General features: G+C 41.5%; 1 protein-coding gene across 1 annotated transcript in view; it reads right to left on the reverse strand.

Annotated features, from left to right (window-relative positions):
• LOC116048446 (VPS10 domain-containing receptor SorCS3-like) overlaps positions 1 to 24,101 on the reverse strand; it is a 1,378,075-nt gene that overhangs the window by 38,755 nt on the left and 1,315,219 nt on the right. Inside the window, exons 11-18 of the mRNA XM_036000488.1 lie at positions 21,171 to 21,273; positions 19,198 to 19,274; positions 16,763 to 16,854; positions 15,344 to 15,451; positions 14,389 to 14,506; positions 14,144 to 14,277; positions 9,788 to 9,901; positions 7,624 to 7,795 (exon numbers count right to left, since the gene is read on the reverse strand). Coding sequence (XP_035856381.1) covers positions 7,624 to 7,795; positions 9,788 to 9,901; positions 14,144 to 14,277; positions 14,389 to 14,506; positions 15,344 to 15,451; positions 16,763 to 16,854; positions 19,198 to 19,274; positions 21,171 to 21,273 — 918 coding nt within the window. The remainder of the gene's footprint in view (positions 1 to 7,623; positions 7,796 to 9,787; positions 9,902 to 14,143; positions 14,278 to 14,388; positions 14,507 to 15,343; positions 15,452 to 16,762; positions 16,855 to 19,197; positions 19,275 to 21,170; positions 21,274 to 24,101) is intronic.

Genomic DNA, 24,101 nt, shown 5'->3' on the forward strand with positions numbered 1-24,101 from the left:
TCTAAATATGAATGTGGATAACGTTAGTGGTATTGAGATGGTTGCTACAGTTACATATCTAGTGATGAATCGGCGAAAAAACGTTTTATTTCTTTAATTTACTGCTTTGTTCTAACACCGCTGGGCGCTCTCTCTCTTCAGTCACTCTCTATCTCGCTTGACATTACATTACTGTGCTTTCAGGCAGTCGTTGAGGCTCGGTCTAAAACTTTGCCATTTCGACCAGCTGTTTATTACATAAAAACCAAAATGGATTATGGCTCATTTCATTTCTATAGTTTGTAGCTGACTGAACAGCTGAGTCGCAGCGAAACCATCAGCTGGTTTGAGTCGAGCTGAGATGGGCCGGTTGAGACTGCTGAAACTTTTCCCTGCGACGTTCTACGGTTTTGTCTCGTTGCGAATCTTTGGTCTGAACTGGGCTTTAGGGTCAAGTGGAATGTTCACAGACCAGATGAACATGGTTTTATTGATCACCTCCCTCCAGGATGTTTTAACTCTGTCACACTCCCAGACACAGTGCATACATGTTCCTTTAGCCTCATTGCATTTCAAACAAAGTTTTAGGTATATTACTGTTGTTGAGCAGCTAATTTTACAGTTATACAGTTAATAAAATAGATAGATAGTAGAACACTGTAATTTAAACCAATCCCTTTCAGGTGGAGACTCAAACAGAAGAATGTAACACAACGGACAGTCAGGTGAGAGATTTGCCATTTAGACTGACTGGCGGCAATGGATCACTCAGTTTTGAATTGTTGAATTTTTGAATACAATTCCAAAGTTGAAAAAATACAAATGAAAGCCATGTCTGCACATAGTCCAGCACATCTATGCACACACACAACATTCACATGTTTAGCACTTGTAACATGTGAGAAGTGAATAAATGTAGTTTTCTAGTCAATCAGTATGATTCTTCTGTATTTAAATGATACGCTGGCACTCTCTGCAAATATATGTTCATTTTCATTTCTATATAATTATAGTCCTTAGATACAACATAGTTAGGTAATCACAATTATTTTAATTATTCCTCATTCAGACTGAAAGTACTTATGTCTTATGCAGGGAACAATTTGTTTCATGATGCTCTTTATTTAGCAGAAATTAAGCAAATACTGATTTGCAAAACAAACAGCTTAGTAAACATTTATAAATAAAATTGGGCAAAATCCTGCAACTTTGTTGGAGGAGTCCTTGTAGACAGCTTTAGAAGTAAATCCATGAGTAAAATAATGATTACAGTCAGCTTTGATTTATAATGATCTAGCTGCTTGTGATTGCTGTGTCTGGAAATGTTTTCTATTACTTAATTCATGTTGAGATTAGAAACTGTGTCCCACGAAAAGCGCTCCCATACGTTGTTTTTTCAAGCAGAAAATACGACACATGTGGCGCCTGGGGGGCTCACCTGGTAGAGCGTGCGCCCCATGTACAGAGGCTCAGTCCTTGTCGCAGTGGCTGCGGGTTCGGTTGCGACCCACGGCCCTTTGCTGCATGTCATCCCCCTCTCTCCCACTTTCCTGGTCTAATCTGTCCTATAAATAAAGGCAATAAAAGCCACAAAAAATCTTAAATTACAACTCATCTTTACGTTTCTAGTGGCGGTGCCCTCAAGTGGTCGTAGTAGTCATGATGGAGGCAAAGCAAAAAGTATACAAAGTATAAAAACAGGTTCCTCATAAGGAGGCAGGTTAGGGTGGTGGATGGGTCAAACACCCAGGAGACTGGGGTTTGGGTACCATTTGAAAATAAAAGTGAACTTCAACTTTTTTTTACTTTCTAAATGTCGTGTTCAGCATCACGTTCGTAACCAGGAGAGAAGTAACATCTGATTTTAACCCAAACCCCTATATTTTTCTTAACTTAACTAAGTAGTTTGTGTGTGTAAAAATAACTAAACTGCCACCGCATTACAACGTTGATGGCATGTTTAAACCCTAACCCTAAAAAAAAGCCTAAATAAGTTTATGGTTTCTGTATCAGAAAGAGGTAGAGAGAGAATTTTGAAAATGTGTCAGTAAGAGTGAGCACATGTGCATCTGTGTTTAGGCACCCCACCCCACCATGTTGTACTTTGCATGGTGTGTGGGTCTTCAGCTGGCTGCACCGGTTCCTCTGGGAATCACATCTGGCACTATCTGAGGATCAGCACACACATCAGTGTTGTTGGCCCAGCTGCTACAGCGACCAAATCTGCGCTCATCCCCCCAGGCCTGCGAAGGCAAATTCCCAGCCTCCCCTTGGCACATTGTAGCGCAATGCTATTGGGATCTTCATTTGTAACACCGCATTTGCATGCGGACTTCGCCAAAACGCACAATAAAACCAAAACAAATACACCTATTGTTCATTTTCTCTCTCCTGCTCTTTTGCTCCTTCCATCCCTCACTACCTGAGTTAATTTCTTTGTGCGCTTCCGAGTGTGCCTTGTTATTGCACACTCGGGGGGGGTTGGTTGACGCTTTTGGGGATATTTCATGTCACTCTGCCTGGAAAATGATATCTTTGATAAGTGTCTGGTGAGAATAGAGAACAGCTAAGAACAGGGCCTGACAGTGCAGGCATTGTTCAGAGCTGTAATGAGCTGGCATGCAAACAAGACCCCGTCTTGGTGGCGCCAATGTCACTCAGCTCTTCTCCATGTCTGCTGTCCATTCTGTCTTCACGTTTGCTCTCTAAATCAGCCACAATGGGATTCACTTATCTGCATGAGACTGATGCTGACCAGTCTCTCTAAATGTCACCCTTTGTGTGCGCGTATCTCCCAGGGCTGAGCAGATCCAAACACAACATGGCTGGAGCCTTGGGGCTGGGACGTCGGTGTTGGTTCACAATGAAAGCACTGTTTTAAGGGCTGTAAAGGGTTGGATATACACAAGGCCGGCATTTGTTCAGGTGCGTGTCGAACCTGAAACCACAATATCAATGTGATGGGTGACAAAAGACACGGCAGCTGTGAATAAGTCTGCAAAGTAATTTTGGTTATTTAGACAGAGCATGAGTTTGGGTTGTTTCCCTGCACTGAAGGTTAATGTATGCACTGTAACATTTAGCTAACTGCAAGATTAGAAAGAATGTATTCTTTCTATGACCCATGGGTGATCCATGGGTGAGAAACCAAAAGATTCTAACAATATTTAAAATTATAAAAATGCTTAGACCAACCCCTCAGCCCTAAGGAGCCTTTTAGCCTCTTTAGGTCAGTGTTTTGGAGTATATTGTTCAATTTTAATATTCAAATTGATTTTGCACATTTTGTTCAGAATGTAAGGTATAATCATTTGTGAGTTGGGAAATGGCTGTTAGAAAAAAACATCCTTTTATTTAAAAATCAAACAATAAATATTACAATATATTTTTCATGAATTCAAATCTTTCTGGGAAGAAATGTTTGTTACACTACAGGGCTCAATTTTTCGTTTTGTCTAAGAACTGAAAATTGTATATAAATATCAAACTAATTGAAATATAAATATCAAACTAATTCAAGTAAATACATAGTGTACAATGATGGAGTACTCGAGTCCTGGACAATTAATGCAGCTTTAATATAACATTTTGACACATTCTTGATTTCCATTAAAATTAATCAGTCTATATCCTTGACGTTCCACTTCTGGGATTGCTCCGGTGCCGCAGGAAATTCCACCAGATGCATGTATGTCCGTCCCCTTCCTCTTCCTTTGTGTTGGCGTTCTAACCTCTGGTGGATTTGTGAGGACTATGGTTAACTGCTCCTCAGATCTCTGCAGGGTAAATCCAGACAGCTAGCTAGACTATCTGTCCAATCTTTGTTTTCTCTCGCACGACTATTTTACAGCTGCTCTGTGCAGAGCTTAGCACCGCCCATGACGATTGTGATTGGTATAAAGAAATGCCAATAAACCAGAGCACATTTTTCTCCCATCCCAGAATGCTGTGTGGACTAGCCAGACCTTTCTCCGCTCTGCAGTGTGTGGATGGTCTGGCAAAGTGAGACTAATCAAAGATGAATTGGACTATCTTTTTTTTAACCTGGATTTTTTAACCGGAAGGCATACAACAACAAAAAATATTCACTGTTTATGCCTCATGGGGAATAAGTGTAAAACCGTCTTTACTTCTATGTTTCTCTTGTTAACTAACTCTTGGGAACAAGTCATGGCAAGTCTCTCTAATATTATGGCAACACAGTTTGAAAATGAGCACTGCGGTTAATATTCTAGGTTGGAATCCTCAGTGGTTGCGCCTGTCATGTTCGATCACAACGTTCATTTGCAGAAGATTTCATCTAGCTTTTCCACAGGGGCAGAAATAAGTTTCACAAAAAGATGAACATGGGCAAGAACAACTGTAGAACATTTTCTCCCAAATGTGACTAGAGTGTGAAACAGAGATGTGGCTGGTAAAAATTCAAACTGACAAAACTATTGTTAGGCAGCTCACAGGGAGATTATATTATGTGTGTGTCTTCTGAACTTCTACCCCATTTGGTGATTCTTGAACTGGGAGACGGGAACACCAAACTTTATCAAGCTGAACTGTGACCAAAATAACGATGGACTGCATTGCAGCGCTTTACTAGCTTTAGTGACCACTCAAAGCGCTTTACAATACAAGCCAGCATTCACCCATTCACACATTCATTCACACACTGGCGGCAGGTGCCACCTGCTCATCAGGAAGGAAAGAATAAACATTCACACATACACTCACACGCCGATGGCACAGCCATCCAGAGCAATTTGGGGTTCAGACAATTAAATTCAATAGTTATAAATAAATTCTTTGAAGATTTCATACCTCATGGGGACAATTAAAAATCTGTTATGAAACCTACAATAACTGCAGAAAAATCTCATGACTTTTACTGTGGAAATCAAAAAAATGTCTCTTTGATGACAGTACCAAAAAAATGAAGCGTGCTCTCAGCAGTGTCCACTCTCCAACTTAAGCAGTGAGCTGGCAAAGCTTTAACTAGTTAAGCAGTGCCAGCAAAAGTGAAGCCAAATCTGATTCATGACAACAGTGAACCAAGAGGGAAGTCAGTGCTCAGTCTGTGTCACCATCTGATTGGAACTGTTGTACTTGTTGATTTAAAAATGAACCAGTCACAGAAACCAGACTCAAGTGTCTGTTTTTGCAAGCCTCCTAGGAGAGTAGAGTTTCTGGGCATTTTCCATGAGCCACAGGTGCAGCAATTAACTGTTCCTTTCAGTCAGTTTGTTGACATGCAGTTATTTGTATAACGTCATCATGCAGTTATGTGAATAAAAAAAATAAAAATGAGCTCATGCATTTCAGACATGCCATTCAAATAATGCTATATTCTTATATAAATTATCTTTCTACCACCACACTCATATAAACACTGCACACTGTAACCAACAAACCACTTTAACTGGCAGAGAGAAAATATAGTGAATATGCAAGTGTCTCAAATCCCCTGTGTCCTTTGATGCCAAATGTGGAAGGACTTCATTGATTCTTCATGAATTGTTTGCGATTTCATTGATGTCATTTAGGCACAAGCCAATCATTTTTCTTCAGTGGCTTTTACAAAGGCCATCTGTAGCTGTAATTATTGGGTTGCATAACAGGTTTCTCAACCAATACAAATCCAGTTCTAAGCAGGAAATCTTGATCTTAGCATATCCCAAAACGTGTCCATTTTCTTTCTTCCTTTTAAAGAAAAAATGTGGATGTGCAACACAGATTCTTCTACACATTAAATATTAAAGGGCATTTGCTCTCCTCAAGAAATACAGCCATTGCAGGCTTCATGAATATAAATTAAACTTTGAATTAATCTTCAGAATTTTCTCAAACAGCGTTGATGCCACAATGATTCTTTACCCCACCCTTCTCTTTTGTCACATCATTCTGCTACCCAACACCCTCCGTCACCCCCCATCCCTTTCAGACAATCCCCCTCTTAATTAAAAAAAAAAAATAGACCTTGATTCCTCAACTCATCATACAGTAATACGACAACTGGGCCTGAAAAAGACCCCGAGGGACATGCACTTACCTTGAGCTGTTACAGTGCCAGAAAAACACTTCTGTTGCTAATGCTCCAAAGCCTGCAGTTAATATCAATGTACCATATCTTTTTTCGGAAAAACGTGAGGCAATTTCCTAGTGACCAAGAAACCTGGCAGGCCTAGCTCTGAACAAAGTGCCTCTTACTTACTAACTCTCAGGTAAGGTCTTTTACTTCTGCCTCTGGCTCAGAACTCTTGCACTGCATGGGTGATTTGAAGACATTTGACTCTATTAAACTAAGAGCTTACTTTCCTAGAAATCATGCTTCAGGGTTCTGTAAACTATTTCCTCAATGTTTAATAGACAAAGTAATACACCTTTAAACTCACTTCCATGCAGCACCTTTGGTCTCATTTCTTGCTTTGCAGTAACAAACACGTTGACTTTTATTCATGTGCCTTTTAAACATATAAGTATTTTTTTATGTAAACACTGAATGAAAAGACACACATTTAGCAATGTGTGTCAAAATTGGTAACAATTCTGATGTTGTCTTTGTTGAGCTGCAATAAGTTTTGGGACATACAATTGTATATATCTATGATACATTCAACTAGTGATTTAACAGGGTTTATGAATCCAGGGGACAAGGATAGGTATAACTGTGTGTCACAAGTGCAATTATGATAACATATGCAGTGTTTCTAGACACTGGGAAGAAGTACAAACTGAACAACAGTGGACCCAGAATTGAGCCAAGAGGGATGCCACAAATGATGTTGACTTTCCCTGACAGAAATATTCCCAAGAGACAGAAATGGTGTCTCTCTAGATCGGATGTGAACACAGCAAATACTGATGTCTGACTGGTTGACTTCTGTTTAAAAGAATATGAATAGTTTGGCCTTTCCCCTTATGAAGGATTACATACATTTAAAAAAAAAAAAGGTTTAAAGCTGCACTACAACATATTATATAACCACTGCTAAAAACACTATCTGTACTGTAATGTGAATTGCTCAATTATTGTGATGAACCCTCAGAGAATCATTACCTGACTCTGCAGATCCCCTCAACTTTACCTTCCTTCAGATCATTGTTTTAATCATACAATCCGCCACTTGTGCTTGTGCTACTGTTTTGGTTCAGTCTCATAGCTCTCATCAACCTTTTCTCCAGATGTGACAGCTGTTTTTAGCAAAAGAGGGATGGCATCTGTTTTCAGCAGAAAGCATTGTAAAATCAACTGTACACTGCCTACGCAGCACCAAACAGCAGACAGACAAAGTTAGTAACAAGCTGGTGAGCATACAGAGGCAAGGCAAGTTTATTTGTATTGCACCTTTCAACAACAAGGCAATTCAAAGTGTTTACAGAGCCAGATATTTCCCTCAGGTGATAGTGGAGACCAAGACAGAGCTAAAAAGAGAGTGAATATTGTAATTTATATTGATTAGGGAAATTCATTTATTAGTCATATTAATCAATTCCAATGTACTTTGTCTGCTTGTTGTAAACGTAGAACATTGTTTTTAAAAAGTCAATTAATGCAGCTTTTAGTTAAAATCAACTGAATTAATCTTTGCCTGAGGGAAATGGAAAGGGTATTCAGCTAGACTAGTGAAGGAGCCGTGTTGCTTGTGTTCTCACCTCATCTAGATGAACCAGGAAGGTGACGTTGCTGCCCAGGTTGGCGGTGAGTTTCCCGTCTTTGGTTGTCAGCAAGAGTCCTTTAGGAGGCCTGTTGGGGCACTGCTGCTTTCTGGCCGTGTACATTTCTTTAACTCCTTTAGTGCAGTTGTTCAACACCACTTTACGGTAACTTTGGAAAGATCCAAAAAATGATATTTACTTCCTTTAACTTAATTCAATTTTATCCTTTTCTAGTTTAATCTACTCAAGTCTATACATTTCATAGTTTTTCAAATAAATCCCCCAGATGCTTCATGAGCTTGTGGTTTAGAAACAATGTTATTGAACTCAGTAGAGTGGTGTGTCAGTACAGCTGTTGTGCCTTCCAATTGAGAAAACAGACTAGATGACATCTGACAACACAAGCTGTGTCGGAGGCTGAGACACCTTGAAAACTTAATCACAGCGCTGCTGAATAAAAACGCTCCCACTGTGATTAAGCTTTGCAAGGTGTCTGTCCCTTTGGGGAGCCACAAAACTAACACAGGAGACACATCTTGCTGGCAAAAGAGAGAAAATGGAATGAAAGTAAATTCTTACACCACAGATACAACAAAATATGTGTTTAGTACAGCGGCAACTTCAGGGCCTGAAAAGTCAAGCAATGCGGAATTCCCTTAATCCAGCATTCTGTCTCATTTCCAGCAGGGGGCGACTCCACTGGCTACAAAAAGAAGACCCTACTTCTCACTTGATTTATTAACTCAATACACATTTTCATGAGTTAATGGTCTCATTCAAGTCTTCTTCAAAACAGCATGATGTTTATTTAGCAAATTATGGTTCCATTTATTTTCAAATTGACGATAAAGCAGGGGATACTTTAGGGGCGTGGCTACACACCGACCTGTCAATCAGGACAGAGGCCTAGCAATGCTGAACTTGTTTTTGGAGTGCTGTTCGTGTTTTCATCTTAAACTCTGACTCTCTCACTGTGTTTTCACTTCATCAAAGTTGATTGGAACATTTTGGTCGCCTAGAAATGTCTTGTTCAGTGGTTGGTAGCACCTTGTCAACCAAAGCTAGCTAGCTAGCTAGTATTAGCTGGTAATTTAAGGGAACGTCTGCCGATTTTCTGTACAGCTGTACATGCAGATGAATGGCACTAGAATCCAGAGGTCTCCTAGCCTGGTTGACACGAGACCCTTCTCAGTTGTAACTGAGAGTGGGTCTGGGGAAGCTTCATTCACAGCTCATTTCCAAAAGGGCGTCACCAACGGACGCTGCTCAAATGCCTCTGGGCGCAACTGGAAAGTCCTTCAACCAATCAGACCAACGATCCGGGTGACGTAGCAGCGACAGCAGCATCAACGGGTTGCTGCGCTTCGGTGGCCGTCATGTTGAATGTAAACAAGAAGCTGCTCGCCGTCGCTGCGCTATCGTCACCGTGTAAAGCCCCCCTCAACGGTTGTGATTGGTGCCTCGATTTGGAAAAATTGGAAATGGGCTTGAATGGGCTCTTGGCCAGACTGACTTGCAGAGCAAATCTCAAATTTGCTGGAAGTTCGTCAGGGTTTTCCCAGGCTAGAGGTCTGCGTTTACCTGCCGGCAAAGCTCCGCTGGATGACTTGCGTCAGAAGGGTTGAAAATCTGTGACTTTCCCTCTTTAGCGTTTAGCTTAGTGCAGCGCCATTGAAACCATAGAAACACTGGCATGGTCGTGTCATCCTTCACCCTTTTGTCCAAATATGTTCACTTTGGGCTTTAAAATACAGAGATGGCGATGGACAAACTGCAAACTTCCGGCTTCAAATTGGCAGTCCACAAACCAATGGGTGACGTCACTGATGCAATGTCCATTTATTTGTACAGTCTATACTTTAGTATTAAGAACTTATTATCACAAGTGTCTAAACCTTCAAGGTGTACCGCACTGGTAGTAATTTTAACATTAGGGATGTGCTAGTAAATCTGGATATTGAAATAAGTTCACTTGAGTTGAATGATCATAAAGCAAACAGCACAGCACATCATTCAGTTTTGCACTGCTAATCATATTAAATCTGGTATCTGCTCTAAAGCCCTGCTTGACCCTCTAAGAGACAGCCTCCAAAACAGACACATTTATGTAAAGAAAATATTCCCATGAATGTATGTTAAACACAAATCACACAGTCCTCACCCTGTGCTGTTGAGGTAGTTTTGACCCTGGCTGCAGCTTCTGGAGACAGTGGAGGGGTTGAACCAGAAGGCAGGCCGGCAGTTCCCGTCGCTGCGCCGCTCATATCCATAATCACTGTTGGACAACAAAGCACATCCAAACGGCACCTGATCAATATCAGCATGTGAGAAGGGACATTTCCAGTGTGTTCCACATCCACGTCTTATCTATCTCTTTATAACTGGTGACCAGGGGCCTGTCTGGCACGGAGATGCACCAACACTATTATGTATTGATATATTGAAGGCCACAGTTGGCAAATGCGCCACAGCAGTGTGAAGAAGTGTGAATGGAAACACACCGTGGAGGGGAGTTTGTTAACATACACAGGGCTAATGAACTCTCACTTTCCTGCTAGCGTTTCCAATCAGAACATGATTTACATCTAACAAAGCAACGTAAGCAAGTGTCCATTCTAATAATGGTCATTGGGCAAGGGCATTGATTTTTCAATTAATCACCAAGCCAGAACAAATAAACAAAACCAAAAAGCCAGTGGCTGACTAGTCTACTTTGACTCTGTGATTACCACAGTGTGAACTATTCATTAACAAGCTGTCAAGGCATATTGGTTGCACAGGTGCATACTGTACGTATGGCTTCTGAGGTTAAAGGTTAGTCTGGGAACTTTGGAACGAAACAAACAGATTGTGTACAATAGTGTGCACACATAATTGGGATTGTGATTCAATCTTTTCATAATATTAAAAATCACATTTCTCTTTGAATTGGCTCTTTTACTTAGAAAACCATGCTAGTTGTTACCCCATTTTCAGTCTTTATGCTAAGCTACTAAGCTTTGCATAGCACCATTATTTCAAACAGGGCTAATAAGTAGGCTATGTTCTTCAGCTGATCATGTGGCAGCCAGACTCTTCACACCTCAAATTACATTAGAGGAGTCAGTCCCTCTGGGGATTTCGCGATGTCGCGATCGCAACAATTCACGCAAATTCAACAAATCACCGTGATTTTGGTGCGACTCACAATTTTGACCAATCACCGCAACTTTTCCGCAATTTCGACCAATAACCGGAGTTTCCCGCGACTTCAACCAAGCCCAGCAGTCCCATGCGCCAGAGTTCGCGTCCGTATGTGACTCTGAGAGCCTCTGACCAAGCGGGAGTGAGAACGGGTTGACGTAACACACGTATGTCGCCAAATTCATTTCCTTGTTTCTGATTTGAAGACGAGACATGTGTCACTCAAACATCTCACATTTACCAACAAAAACATACAGCGAAAGACCGTGCAAAACATTTCAGACCGTCCTGCCAACCTGTATACATTTTGACATCAATGTACGCTGGAACGATTTTTCACTCTAAAGTCGCTGAAAGCTGCTACTGTTTCAATCCTGTCGGCTCTCTGCAGCAGGGGGGGCTGCTGCTCAGTTCCCCCCGCGACTGATGCGCGCACACACACAAACACACACACACACACACACACACAGTGGATGAAGGAAAAACCGGAGATGAGACGACAGGATGAAAAAAAAGATTAAATCGCAATTTTTTACAAAAGCTCCCGCAAAATCAGGCATTTTGGGCCGCAACAATCTCAAAAAAAGCCTGCCAAATCCTGGAGGGACTGAGTAGAGCTTTTTTCTGCACTGATGGTTTTTAAAATCCTCATTTTATAATTTAGGCATGCTTCAATTAATTATTTGACAGAGAGAGACAGAGCCAGCTAGGCAGGCAAAAATCAGACTTAGTCACAGAAAGAAAATCAAACAAACTTTAAATATATAGTATGTACTGTATATAGTACAGTATATATAGTTCAGTGGGATGCATTTGGCACTCTACAAACACGAACTACTGTATGTTGATGTTTTTTTTCTTTTTCGTGTCATGACGACATAACAAAAATACAAGTGTTTAGCATTTGCATACATATCGAAACTATTTACACCCACCCACATCATCTCAACAGAATTACGAGCATAGCGAGCTCACAGATAGACACGACAGAGATAGACATTATGAGCAAATTGTGCAAAACGATCCTAAACTTATCAGATTATTGGAAAACACACAGCAAATGGAGTAAATTAATGAGACACATGGATAGCATATGCAATGGATTCCACTTAAATGGCTCAACATTGGCCTCGGGCTGCATGCTTCAATTGATGCACTGTTACTGTATACATATTTTCTCTTTTCCTCAAACGTTTTTTTTTGTTTAGTTTTTTTTAACCAAAAGTGACCTTGAACTTGTAAATGTGTGTTGTGTTGCTGTGATACAAACCAGTTCATTGCTCTGCTGAAAAAATAACACCTCTGCATTACTTCTGCAAGAGCATACATCCATCAAGTCAATCCATCAAAATAGCTCTGTATATGCTCACCGGGTTAAGTAACAAATGTGATGTGTGAAGAGGAAGAGGGTAATTAATAGTAGCGGGGTTGATGCACTTGAAAATAACAAATGGCTGCTGAAGGGTAGCTGTCATTTTCAAAAAGTCATAGTTGTTTTTAACTTTTCCATACAGGAGCTTTGATTGGGTTAGGGTTACGGGGTTAGGATAGTTTGATTTAACTAAATTACCTGTTGATTCGTCCTGTTACAAACAGCATCATGTTCCCACTCCCAGCTCGTCCAAGGCGGCTGCTTGGTCATGACACATTGGAGTCACCTTTTTAATGCTCTGGGAACACTTTTGACGTACCTTTTTTAATGCTTATTTTTCATCGTGCAGGGTAATCCCAATGTCAATTCAAACAAAACTATGGTCTGATTCCAACTCTTCACATACTGACGCTTTCACTTGTCAGCACACTGAGTACTGTTTTAAACAATGGGAAACAGGTGGTTAATGTTGTGAATTCAACCCAAATTACGTAAAACCACTTAGGAAAAGATCATGGGTGGGGTTAAAAGAGGTAGGTTTGTAATGTAACTAAAGTGACACACAGGGCACAAACCCCCGTCTCTTGACCCATCCACCACCACAACCTACCTCCCTACGCAGAGTTTCAGTCTTTTAATACTACTCCCTACTAGTGCCGCTCTTCATACTAGGTCACCTTACAGCGCCTGCAGTCGAACAGTTGCTCTGAGAGCCCGGTGCGTCCCATACAGACGCTGAAGGGGCCCGGTATTCATAGGCGGAAATCACGGGGGGTCGGGGGGGGGGTCAGGACCCACCCCTTCTGAGAGCTGTCCCCTCCTAAAAATATCATTAAAATCATGCTGTGAATTGTAAATATTATATACTTCAAATAATTATGTGAGCAGTAAAACAATATAAACACACAAGGCCAACTACATGTGTATTATGTTTAGAAAAATGTTGCCTCACAGCGGTTTGGTCCACTGCTTGGTTTCCTCCCTTTATGTTAACGGTACCTACACACAGTCCGGTGGGACTGGTGGGAGAGAGCAATTAGTGTCAGAAAGTAGGTTGGTAAGGCTGTTATTCACTTTAAACATCGGATGAAGTGATTCTTTTCTCTAATACATGATTAGATACATGATGCTGAGTCATTTATAAATTTGTCATGACAAAAAAAACATGTATTTTTCATTGAGTCCACTATGTTAGCAGTTTACAAAGTTACTTAGCTTGTTTGGTAGCTTGATGGATAGTTAGTTAGCTAACGTTAGCTTGCTAATTCCACCCAACATTCTTTTACCAGTTACAAAAAAACAATCCTAACAAAGTTGTCACTCATCTGGCCAGAGCACTGTGCTTTTCTACGCTGTGACAAGAGTGTGAGTGAAACATTAAGTTGTTAAATTTGACTAATTTAGTGGCCGGCTGGCTGGCTAATTAGTTATCTTTCTTGCTAGGGGGCTCAGTTCTCAGTTCAGCAGTATTAGAGAAAAGAATCACTTCATCCGATGTTAAAAGTGAATAAAATAGCTTTGCCAGCCGACTTACTGGAGTTGCACATCTACACATATCCTCTAACGAGAACAAATCTGGTTGTATTATTAGTGTCCCCTTCAATAGTTGCTCTTAACAAACGTTGTTGTTGATGTTTATTGTCGCCCCCATCTGTTAGATGACATTTACGCCCATGCCAGTATCAGACGCTCAGGGCCGCTGACCAAGCTGCCATATTTGATGAGTTGGGAGTGAGAACAGGCTGCCATTTGGCAGTTTCCCAACAGAAAATAATTAAAGTACTAACAACTTGAAAAAGCCTACAAAGATGAATGAAAATGGTGTGCTTCTACATGTGTGGCAGTGTTGGAGAACACACGTTGTTAATGAAGCTCTCCTTCAGCAGACAATGGAGGGAAACATAATCCCCCTCGACGATTACGAAGAAAGGAGCTATTGTACAAAGACACACATCATCTTACCATTCAAAGTCATGAGCTCGACAAATACAGGACTCAGCTGAGAGGATTCTGGAGTAGTCCTTTCCCAGCATGCAGTAGTTTCCCGGCCTGCGCTTCATGTACATCTGTTTTTGTCCCATCACGCAGGGCTCACCCTGTTGGCACAACAAACACCTCGACTACTGTGACTGATATTTCTTTTTATGGCATGAACTTTAACGTGGTCAGCGGATCAAATTCTTATACAATGTTTTCATGTTTCTTACCTGGTTGTGCAGGTGCCAGGTGTCATAGTCTTCATCTGTGCATTTCCTGCTAAAGATGGACTTGTAGTCTATCTTGATGAGCTGCCATTCAGAACGATGGCTGAAGTGTCCAAAAAATCTGCAGAGGCAAATGATAAAATTACTGGAAATCAATGGAGCGATATCTGAATCTAAATGTGATGACAGTTAGGGCGTGGTTTGATCCCTGTCTATCAAATCTGATCAAACCACACCCACACAATCCTCATGTTAACTGAGTTTTTGAGTTTTAAACTCAATAAATAATAACCGATGCTTTTTTAACTATGACTAACTGTTATAGTCGTGACTTTCTGTGTGGAGTTGTTCTCCCCGTGTCTGCATGGGTTTTCTCCGGAGTACCCGGGTCCGGGTCCAGGTCCCACCACCACTAAAAAAAAACATGTTCCCCTCTCTACCAAGCTTATGTGTGGTGAGCGTCTGGCATCGTAAGGCTGCCGTGCATCCCCCAAGTGGGTGCTACACATTGGTGGTGGTAGAGAGTAGTCCCCCCCCCCTTAAGTGCTTTGAGTGTCTATGATAAAGCGCTATATAAATGTAAGGAATTATTATTATTATTACTATTTCATTTTAGAAGCCATGTTTTTAGGGGCTTTAAGATTTAATGACAGCCGTCCCATTAACAAGGGATTTCATTATAAACAAACCCATTTGTCAGGTGACCTAATATCTACAAATGTCTGACTAACAGCCTACATGGGCCATTACCTGTCCCTCAGAAATGTGGCTTAAAAAGGACTAAATACCACAGAACTTTCCTTAAAGATCCTCCATCCTTCTAGCCTTTTTGAGGGCTGAACAGAATATAGAAAATACCATTCCCCTTTCACTCAGCCCACAATAACCCCTCAAAAGGACAGATAAATCAACACCTTTTAACAAGTCATTCGTCCCTTTTTGGACTTTGTGGACTTACGTCATGATCTGGTTCTCGGCCCCAGCCTCCACCAAGACTCCATCCACGAACAGAGGCACCAAGGAGAAGCTGTGTTGGGTCCACTGCCTCCCCTCGTCAAAGCTGACCCTGTGTGTGTGTGTGTGTGTGTGTCAGAATGCATTCCCATCACAAACCCAGCAACATCAACGGCACGGAAACAGACGCTCTCTATTAGATCCTGCTCATGGGGGGATTTAGGTGGGGATCAGAATGACTGGCTTGTCTCAACAGATGAGTCTCTGAGTCTCGGTGCAATTAACTACTGTAGGTTTGGGTAAATATCAAGTATCTAGTAAATATCAAGGCTTAGCAGTAAAGGGATATTTAAGAGACACACTGTCTGGTTGTCAAAGCAAAGATACACAAAACTGTTTTCAGACCACATGCCAAAAAGGAAAAAGAGCGACGTCATGGGTCCTGGGTAAAGTCTGCACTGGGGTGAAAAAAACAAGACCAGAATAGAACTATTTCATGTTGAACTACAAAACTGCAGAGGAAGAAGGAGACAGGAAAAAAACAATTGGACAGCTTTCATCATCGGGGGCCCGGGCTCTATTGATTCTGACAGCCTATCAACATCGGTGCTGAAGTGAGAACAACTAGGAGTACCTGACTGTGACATGGGTTGAAACACTGCTGAGGCCTGTGCTTGAGAGAAACAACCCCCCCACACACACACACACAAACACACAAACACACACACACGCACCTCCCATGTTGCCTTTAAAAACCCCACTGCCTTTTATTCGGCTAGAAGTACTGACAGCAGACGTTGACATGCACCTATTCACCTATTATGAGATTCAGTCAGGGGAAGTGTTTAACTGAACAACTGATAAAGCAATACTGTTCCAGAGCTGCTGTACGGTGGCTGTGGAGCTTCAAAGACTTCTTTCTATCTGTCTTTTATTTTTTCTATTTTTTTTTACTTCCTCTACCATCACACTTAAATTGGTTGGGAGAAAAAACCCAGCAGGCTACACTTCAGTGGCTCTAAAACTAATTTCAGAATTGTTGCAAAAATGACTGGAGAACAGATCTGGTCTCACTTGGATTAGCCTGCACTGGGGCAAAACGTAGGCAACCGATTTGGCAAGAGGAAGGCAATGTGTTAATGAAAACACTAAAAGGGGGGCTCACACGGCTGGCTGTTAATGATAAGTGGCTTGAAAATTCACTCAAATTAGACTGCCTATGACTTTTTTTTTTTTTGTTTTTTTTTTTTGCAAGAGCCACATTCAAAGTGAATTGCTAAATGGATCAAGTGTCACATATATTATATACCTGTTCATTTATTTGGACCATAAGAGTTGAATTAAACTAAAAATAGCGGTAGGAAATTGGGGAAGCAATTTTAGAAAGGAAGAGTGTCCAAAAAGGTTCTCTTAATGGACGTACCACAAGTGTCTGGTTGGCACAGATGGCTGTTTGACAGCAATGAGGGCTCCTCCTTTGTCCAGAAACCACACGTTGTGCTCCTCTTCAAAAATCTGAACAGACATATGCAGAAATGAACCGTTATAGTATTGATGTAACAGGCAAAATATTACTTTCATAATGTAATATTGTACAAGAAACCCTGAGATTCGCTAAGTGACTGTGTTCAGCAGCGCTTTCACTCGGCCAATAATCAGCCAGACAGAAACCTGACTGAGCTGTGAATGTGCGTAATGATCCACTGATTATTTGTATGGGGAACTCCTCCTTAGTTTTTTCCTAAATTATTTAACTTGGCTATTTAAGTAAATAAATAGTTATTGATAAGATGATAGCATCTTAAAGTGCCCATATTATGAAAAAAACACTTTTTCTGGGATTTGGGGTGTTATGTTTTGTCTCTGGTGTTTCCACACACATACAAACTTTGAAAAAAAATCCACCCATGCTGTTTAGAGTGAGATACGGTTTCTGAATGTGTCCTGTCTTCAGTCTCTGGGTGAGCTGTTCAAAATCGGCACGGCTTGTGACGTCACAAGCCGAAACGAGCAGGCTAACCGCAACCATTAGCTCGTAGCGTTAGCATGCTAATGCTAGCATGCTAACGCTAGCATGCTACCTCGTTCTCAATAGCAAAGCACTGCTACAACACACACAAGTTCACCATAATCTACAAAAGAACTACTTCCATGTGCGCCCTCATTTAGAAGTCTCCCAGCTAATCCTGCCTTGTAACTGACCAAAGTTGTAGAAAGAGCCTTTCTTTTACTGTCTATGGAGCTAGCTAGCTGACATGATCTACATCTGAGCTACTGGGCATGTGCAAGTGTAATCAAAGATAGTACAGAAGAAGAAGAAAAGAGGTCTCACTCTGTAGCTAAAACAGAGACCAGCTGAAAAGAGGATCTGCAGCAGTGAGAGAGAGCACTGCAGTACAACAAAAATATGGTGTTTTTTGAAAATTAAACCATGTAAACCTATTCTGGTACAACCTTAAAATACAATTATGAACCTGAAAATGAGCATAATATGGCTGCTTTAAAAAACAACAGCTAATGCTAATGCTAGTTAGGGTCCTTTATAATTAACTTGAATGAAATTGATCTTGTATGTAAAGAGTTATGTAGTGACAAACCAGATACAGGACTACGGATGTAAATTAGCATTCTTGCTAACACCAGCATGTTTACATCTTGTATTTTATACTTATGTTTATTAACGTGCTCTGTCCCTATCAAAATAATAATAAAAATATGCAAATTAGTGACTTTCTCAGCAGGCTTTAGCTACTTCCTTTTTAAAATAGTTAGCAACAATGGCTCTAAAGCAACCTACAAATATCAGCATCCCCGGCTAACTAGCTTACAGCCCACTAGCCCACAATAGTAACCTAGCATTACTTCCAAGGCCAGCACTTAGCATATCCTTAGCTGGCTACATTATTTTATAGGGTAGACTGTGTTGCCTTACTTTGTGGCATTAGCATTTTACATTTAAGGAAAAAAAATCAGGACTAGCATACACATTGTCACTCTGTATGGGAACTGGTCCTGGATGTAACTCAGGGTTTAGGCTAACGTTAGCGTCTCTGTCCTGCTCTTTATTGGACGTGGGGAAGATGGGCAATGTTTGCCAAACCCATTGTTAAACCACACCCTCAGAGGCTTTTCTCTTGTAAAAGTGAAACAAAGAATAAATCTAACCACTGTGTAGCTCATTCAAGTACGTTTGTCTACATCATACTGTACTTTCTTAAACGAGACAGAGACTGATTCTTTGTTTTTAGCCAACTCAGAGAGTTAATGTTAGCTACTAGCTAATAAAATCCACTAGCAACGGCTGTCATTTCAGTTGGTAAAAGAAGCCTGCTTCTTATAGAAATCAAGCACCAATTGTTTAAAAAAGGACTGTCAATTTTGAGTTGTAAATTGGGTACTGTTATGGTGGCCTTTTTTCAACGCAGACATTTTGACTTGTCAAATGAAATGGCCTAAGTGATACTAATAACATTGAGAATGGCTGCATTCTATTCCTGTGTCCCAGTAAGCTGCGACAGCAATATTACAGTGAGTCAGCATGCATAATACCAGGACTCTGAAACTGACGCAGCTAAACAGAATTCAGCCATCATTAATTGCATTATGTACACCGGTTATTTTCCCACTTTGGCATGTCAAAATGTCACACGAAAGGGTCTTTTGTAAACTACCCATGTGCCTCATTGGAGTGGAAAGCTTGACAGCTTGGTGTAGCGACAGTAACTAAGGGTATTGGGCTGGCACTTAGCAAAGTGTCAATTGGGTTGTATGACAGGACACCCTGATACAAAATACATTTGAAAGCCAGTAGCTGTTATGTCAATGTGTAAGTCTGTCAATTGGCTAGATCTGGGTCACCTGTCTCCAGCTATTGCCAGCATCGGAAGATATATACATGCCAACGTTGTTGTAAGACAGCTCTGCTCCGATGTTTCCTGCAGTGGAAATGAAAAAAACACAACATCAGACAACAAAACTGCAGATCACACAGACAAAGGACCATGTGTTTTAAATACACGCTGCCAATCACGCCACGTCTGTGGTTAATCCATTCCTCTGGCTTGATTCCCCGGACCAGTTTGCTGTTTTCTCTTCATTGAAATAACACAGAGAAAACTCTAGGTTAATGGATATGGATGCCTGCATCATTCCGGCATCATAGTGTGAGATGTGCAGGAGAGCTGGCGCCTCCTTCACTCTGCCAGTTTGCATTGTTACAATACAATGCCTCCAAAGCTTTTTCCTGTGAGTGTGCAGTGAGTTGAACTGACTCCTTCCGTTGATCTGCTCTACTATCTTGGCCACGGCTCAGTAAATAGGCATGTGTTTGATCTGGATGGTGTTTGTCGAGTTGGTGAGATGATCTCTGCACCAGCTGACGTCTTAAAAGGCGCAGCGGGCAAAGTGAATCGCGGTGCCAAAGCAAAGGCTCGGCCAGCAATACACAGACCCACAAAGGCACACTGTGCAAACATAGCAGCGGTGATGTATGTTTGTTCAGCATTCTCACACACCAAAGACAAAACAGACAGATCCAAAGACAAACACACACTCACGCATCAACACACACACACACACACACACACACACACACATACACACACACACACACACACACACACTCACACACACACACACACACACACACACACACACACACACACACACACACACACACAAACACAGAGAGCAAAAGGCAGACTTTTTCTGCTGACACCACCCCTGGTGCTATCACAGCTATTTTGTCTTTTCTCCTCTCTTGAACAGTTTCAAAAGCTCTTACACTTGAAGGCACACAGACACAACACAAACTGTCATTTTTTTCTCACACATGCATAATTGGCTGGGTGATGATCAAAACAGGTGGCCTTGTGATCCACACCATATTTGCCTGTAGAAAGAAGTGGAGATCCTGCAGTGCACTGTGGCCAGTACTGTGCCCAGTGTAGCTTAAAGAATCACTGAGACAGAAGCTTGAGTGAGAGGGCATGGAGGGGTCACACCCGTCTAGTCGCTGACTGGGAGGATCACAGTACAACTTTTCAATTTGAAATGCAAATTTGTACATAGTTGCTTGTAGCTTTTTTTTTCAAAAGAAGAAAGGCTTTAGCACCAAAATGTATCACAAACAAGTTGATATTGTAGAAATAAGTTTAGGTTAAGCAGAGCATGTGAGCAGAGAGCGAGCGAGAGGATTTTGGATGGAACGCAGAGCAGATTTTTAAAATGTTGGAGTGTCACCTTATCTTCCCACGCTCCAATTTCGCTCTGATACTGCTCACACCATGAGTTTGAATCATGCCCGAGCCCGTCTCTGTGTTACTGCAGCACAGTACATGCAGATGAACGGCGCCCGCCCCCCCCCCTTATGCTACCGATGCCTGTTATCCGGCGGACTTTTGTAACACCTTACTTGAAGGTATCTACATAAGAGTGACATGACACTGTCATGACACATGAACCCTAACCCTAACCATAACTTGTCATGACAAAAACCAAATGACACTTACTAAAAGAAGCGTTATGTCATAAATGTTTATGACTTGTTTATAATGTTTATGACACGTTCATGACAGTGTCATGTCACTCTTATGTAGATACCTTCAAGTAAAGTGTAACCCAGCGGAGCCCTGGGCATGAAGGGAGGGTCGGGGCAGAAATACAACGCAGGTTTTTTTCTTTTTTTTTGAGCCAAGGTGAGTGATATTGAGTGGTGTGGCATTGCACGGGGGAGCGGAAGGAACTAACAGCTCCGTGAGCGGAAATTCTCACCTCCCCACTCCGCTCACATGCTCTGACGATAAGTGGTTTTACTCTGTCTTTTGTCTTACCCGTGGCAACTATGATCCCCGGTGCAGAACTCTTGGTGGAGATTGTTCCTGACAAGTAAGGGTTCTCTGACATTTGCAGTTGGAGATGGAGCGAACAGAAAGGCTGCACGGGAAGAAGAAAAATAAAGTTAAATGTTAAATGTTAAGTTGAAGAGAAAATAAATAACTGTCAAAACAGTTCACTATTCATGTGAAAAGTCATTTGCACATCGCTTTGTCTAAGTGATGGTGTACTGTATTGTGTTGAATCTTATTTACAGTAAGTGTTATATAAATTAATTTTAATTGTTACTGTGAAAATTGGCAATGATTAATGATAGGGTCAGAACAAAATTATAGAGCAAAAACAAACCCATCACAAAACAAGCCAGATTCATTAGTCTCCCAAAGAGTACTAACCGTGCCTTCATGTATTTTAGCTAATTGCATTTAATCTGTCATTAATACAAAGAGAGATGGAATTTGCATTAACGTATGAAGCCAAGTCTCTCTGGGATGCACACAACAGAAGACAATTACATTTGTTCACAGAGCAGAAAAAATTGTGTCTGCTTTCATCTTTGCAGCAGACAGCGTGTCACTGGCGTAAGGACATCAAGGCAGTGGGACAGGACAGGGTAATCAAAAGCTATCTACGGCAGTAATTAAAATGTCACATGAGTGCACAATCACAGGGAACCTGTAAGCCATACCACACGGCCCCGGAGTCACCTCTTAAACAGCAAGTCCTCCTAATGTCTCAAACATGATTCTCCCTGACAGTCCCCCTGTTAGTATTAGTTGGAGGGAGGCTCTGGAACGAGACATGCTGTGTTTCTGGATCTGCCAGTGTAGCACCTCGTCTGACTTTTTTTTAAAGCACAATTTGCAATTTCCAAAATGTTTATCATTTAACAAACATCTATATTAAACACTAATATTAGGTTTGCCACATTATGTTGCAGTAAAAGGCAAAACTGACCTGAATTTTATTTTGATTATAAATTAACAGTAACAGTTGTTGTCGACAGTTGTGTCGACAACAGTGAGTTTAAAGGTCCCATATCATGCTCCTTTTCAGGTTCATACTTGTATTTTGGGTTTCTACTACAACATGTTTAATATTTAAAAAACACGTTCTTTTTTTCATACTGTCTGTCTGAATATATCTGTATTCACGCTCTGTCTGAAAACGCTTCCGTTTTAGCACTTTGGCCCCCATCCCGCAAAAAGCCTGCTCTGATTGGTCAATATTTTTGGGTCTTATGCATCTGTGGTCTCTGCACTGTCATTGCAGCCGGGAAATGACTCTAACGGCACTGTGACGGCACTTTTTACCTATATATAGTATAGTTGTGACATCACAACCGTACAGAAGTCCTGACGGCTCGTTTAAAGGCACAGTTTCTGAATACGGACTGTGGAGTGATTTGATACTTTCACAGTATTTATATAGCATGGGAATCTCAATTTTTAAAATGTGAGACCTTTAAACAGCTTGTTTCTTATTTGCAGCCATTAAAATTGGAAGGGACTAAAGAGGTAAATTGCATTGCCAATCAGTACCACTTTCTAATAAAGCACCCCTGTATATGTTTATGTATAAAGGATTTAAAAGTTCTAACTAATTTACTAATGCTTTCTAAAGCAGTTACAAGCCATGAATAAAAACATCTTTCTATTTGCCAAAAAATGAAAAATGTCTATTGTTGGTGTATATTCCATTGTTAATCAATTGATTTGACTTGTATAGAAGGATCTTCCTGAAGAACTTTTTTTATTTTATGGCAGAATAGGTCTGGGTTAATGTTTATATGAAAAACACAATCCCTGTAGCCTGGTTGACACCAGACCCTTCTCAGTTGTAACTGAGAAGGGTCTGGGAAAGGTTCATTGACAGTTCATTTCCAAAGGACGCCGCTCAAATGCCTCTGGGCGCATTGGATAGTCCTTCAACCAATCAGACCAACGATCCGGGTGACGCTGTGCTTCGGTAGCCGTCATGTTGAATGTAAACAAAAAGCTGCTCGCTGCTCGCCGTCGCTGCGCTATCGTCGTCGTGTAAGGGCCCTGACACACCAACCAGACGGCCGACCGTCGGCAGAAAAGCCAGTCGGACTGATCAGTCGGGTCCCGAGGTCCAAAAATGCCTCAGAACACACTGAGGCGACGGCGACTTGAGCGTACGCTCTGTGCGTGCGCGAAACGTAATACGTCTCCATAGCAGCAGGCGGCGCTGCTCTGTATTGTTTCCATTAACAGTCTGATTATTTCCCAGAAAATGAAGACCGGCAGCTGATTGGACGAACGCATCACGTGGTTCTTTTTTCTCCAGAAATTCACAGCCAGACTGTCATGGCGGATTGTTCAGAATACGATCTCATATTGGACTAAAATAGTTCACCGAAACGTGTTTCTGAAAACATTTGAAGAGAGAAATAGGCCGTGCAGTTGCTGAATCTGTCTTCATTTCAGATTGACAAAGGTCAGTTTAAAAGATTTTCGTCAGATTTTGAGAGGCTCATCCGCTCCCCATTTCCGGGTGAGTCCCGACTGCCCTGTCCCCGACTGAACATGTCGGGTCGGCCCAAACGAAGGCCGACGGCTCCTCGGACGGCACGGGACATACAGAACAGACTCGAGTCATGGACCTCGCCAAACGGTCCAACGCCCGATTATCGGGCTGGTGTGTCTTCTCTCTAAAGCCCGCCTCAACGGTTGTGATTGGTGTAAAGCCCGCCTCAGCGGTTGTGATTGGTGCCTCGATTTCGGGGACATTGGAAATGGGTTTGAATGGGCCCTTTGCCAGACTGACTTGCAGAGCAAATCTCAAATTTGCCGGAAGTTCGTCAGGGTTTACCCAGGCTAAATCCCTGTATGAATTTACATACAATAGTTCCCACTACATTCACTTAGTTGTGTTGCCACAACCCCCTGTGCATCATATTGGCT

Source organism: Sander lucioperca, chromosome 4 (genome assembly GCF_008315115.2).
Source record: "Sander lucioperca isolate FBNREF2018 chromosome 4, SLUC_FBN_1.2, whole genome shotgun sequence".
NCBI lineage: Eukaryota > Metazoa > Chordata > Actinopteri > Perciformes > Percidae > Sander > Sander lucioperca.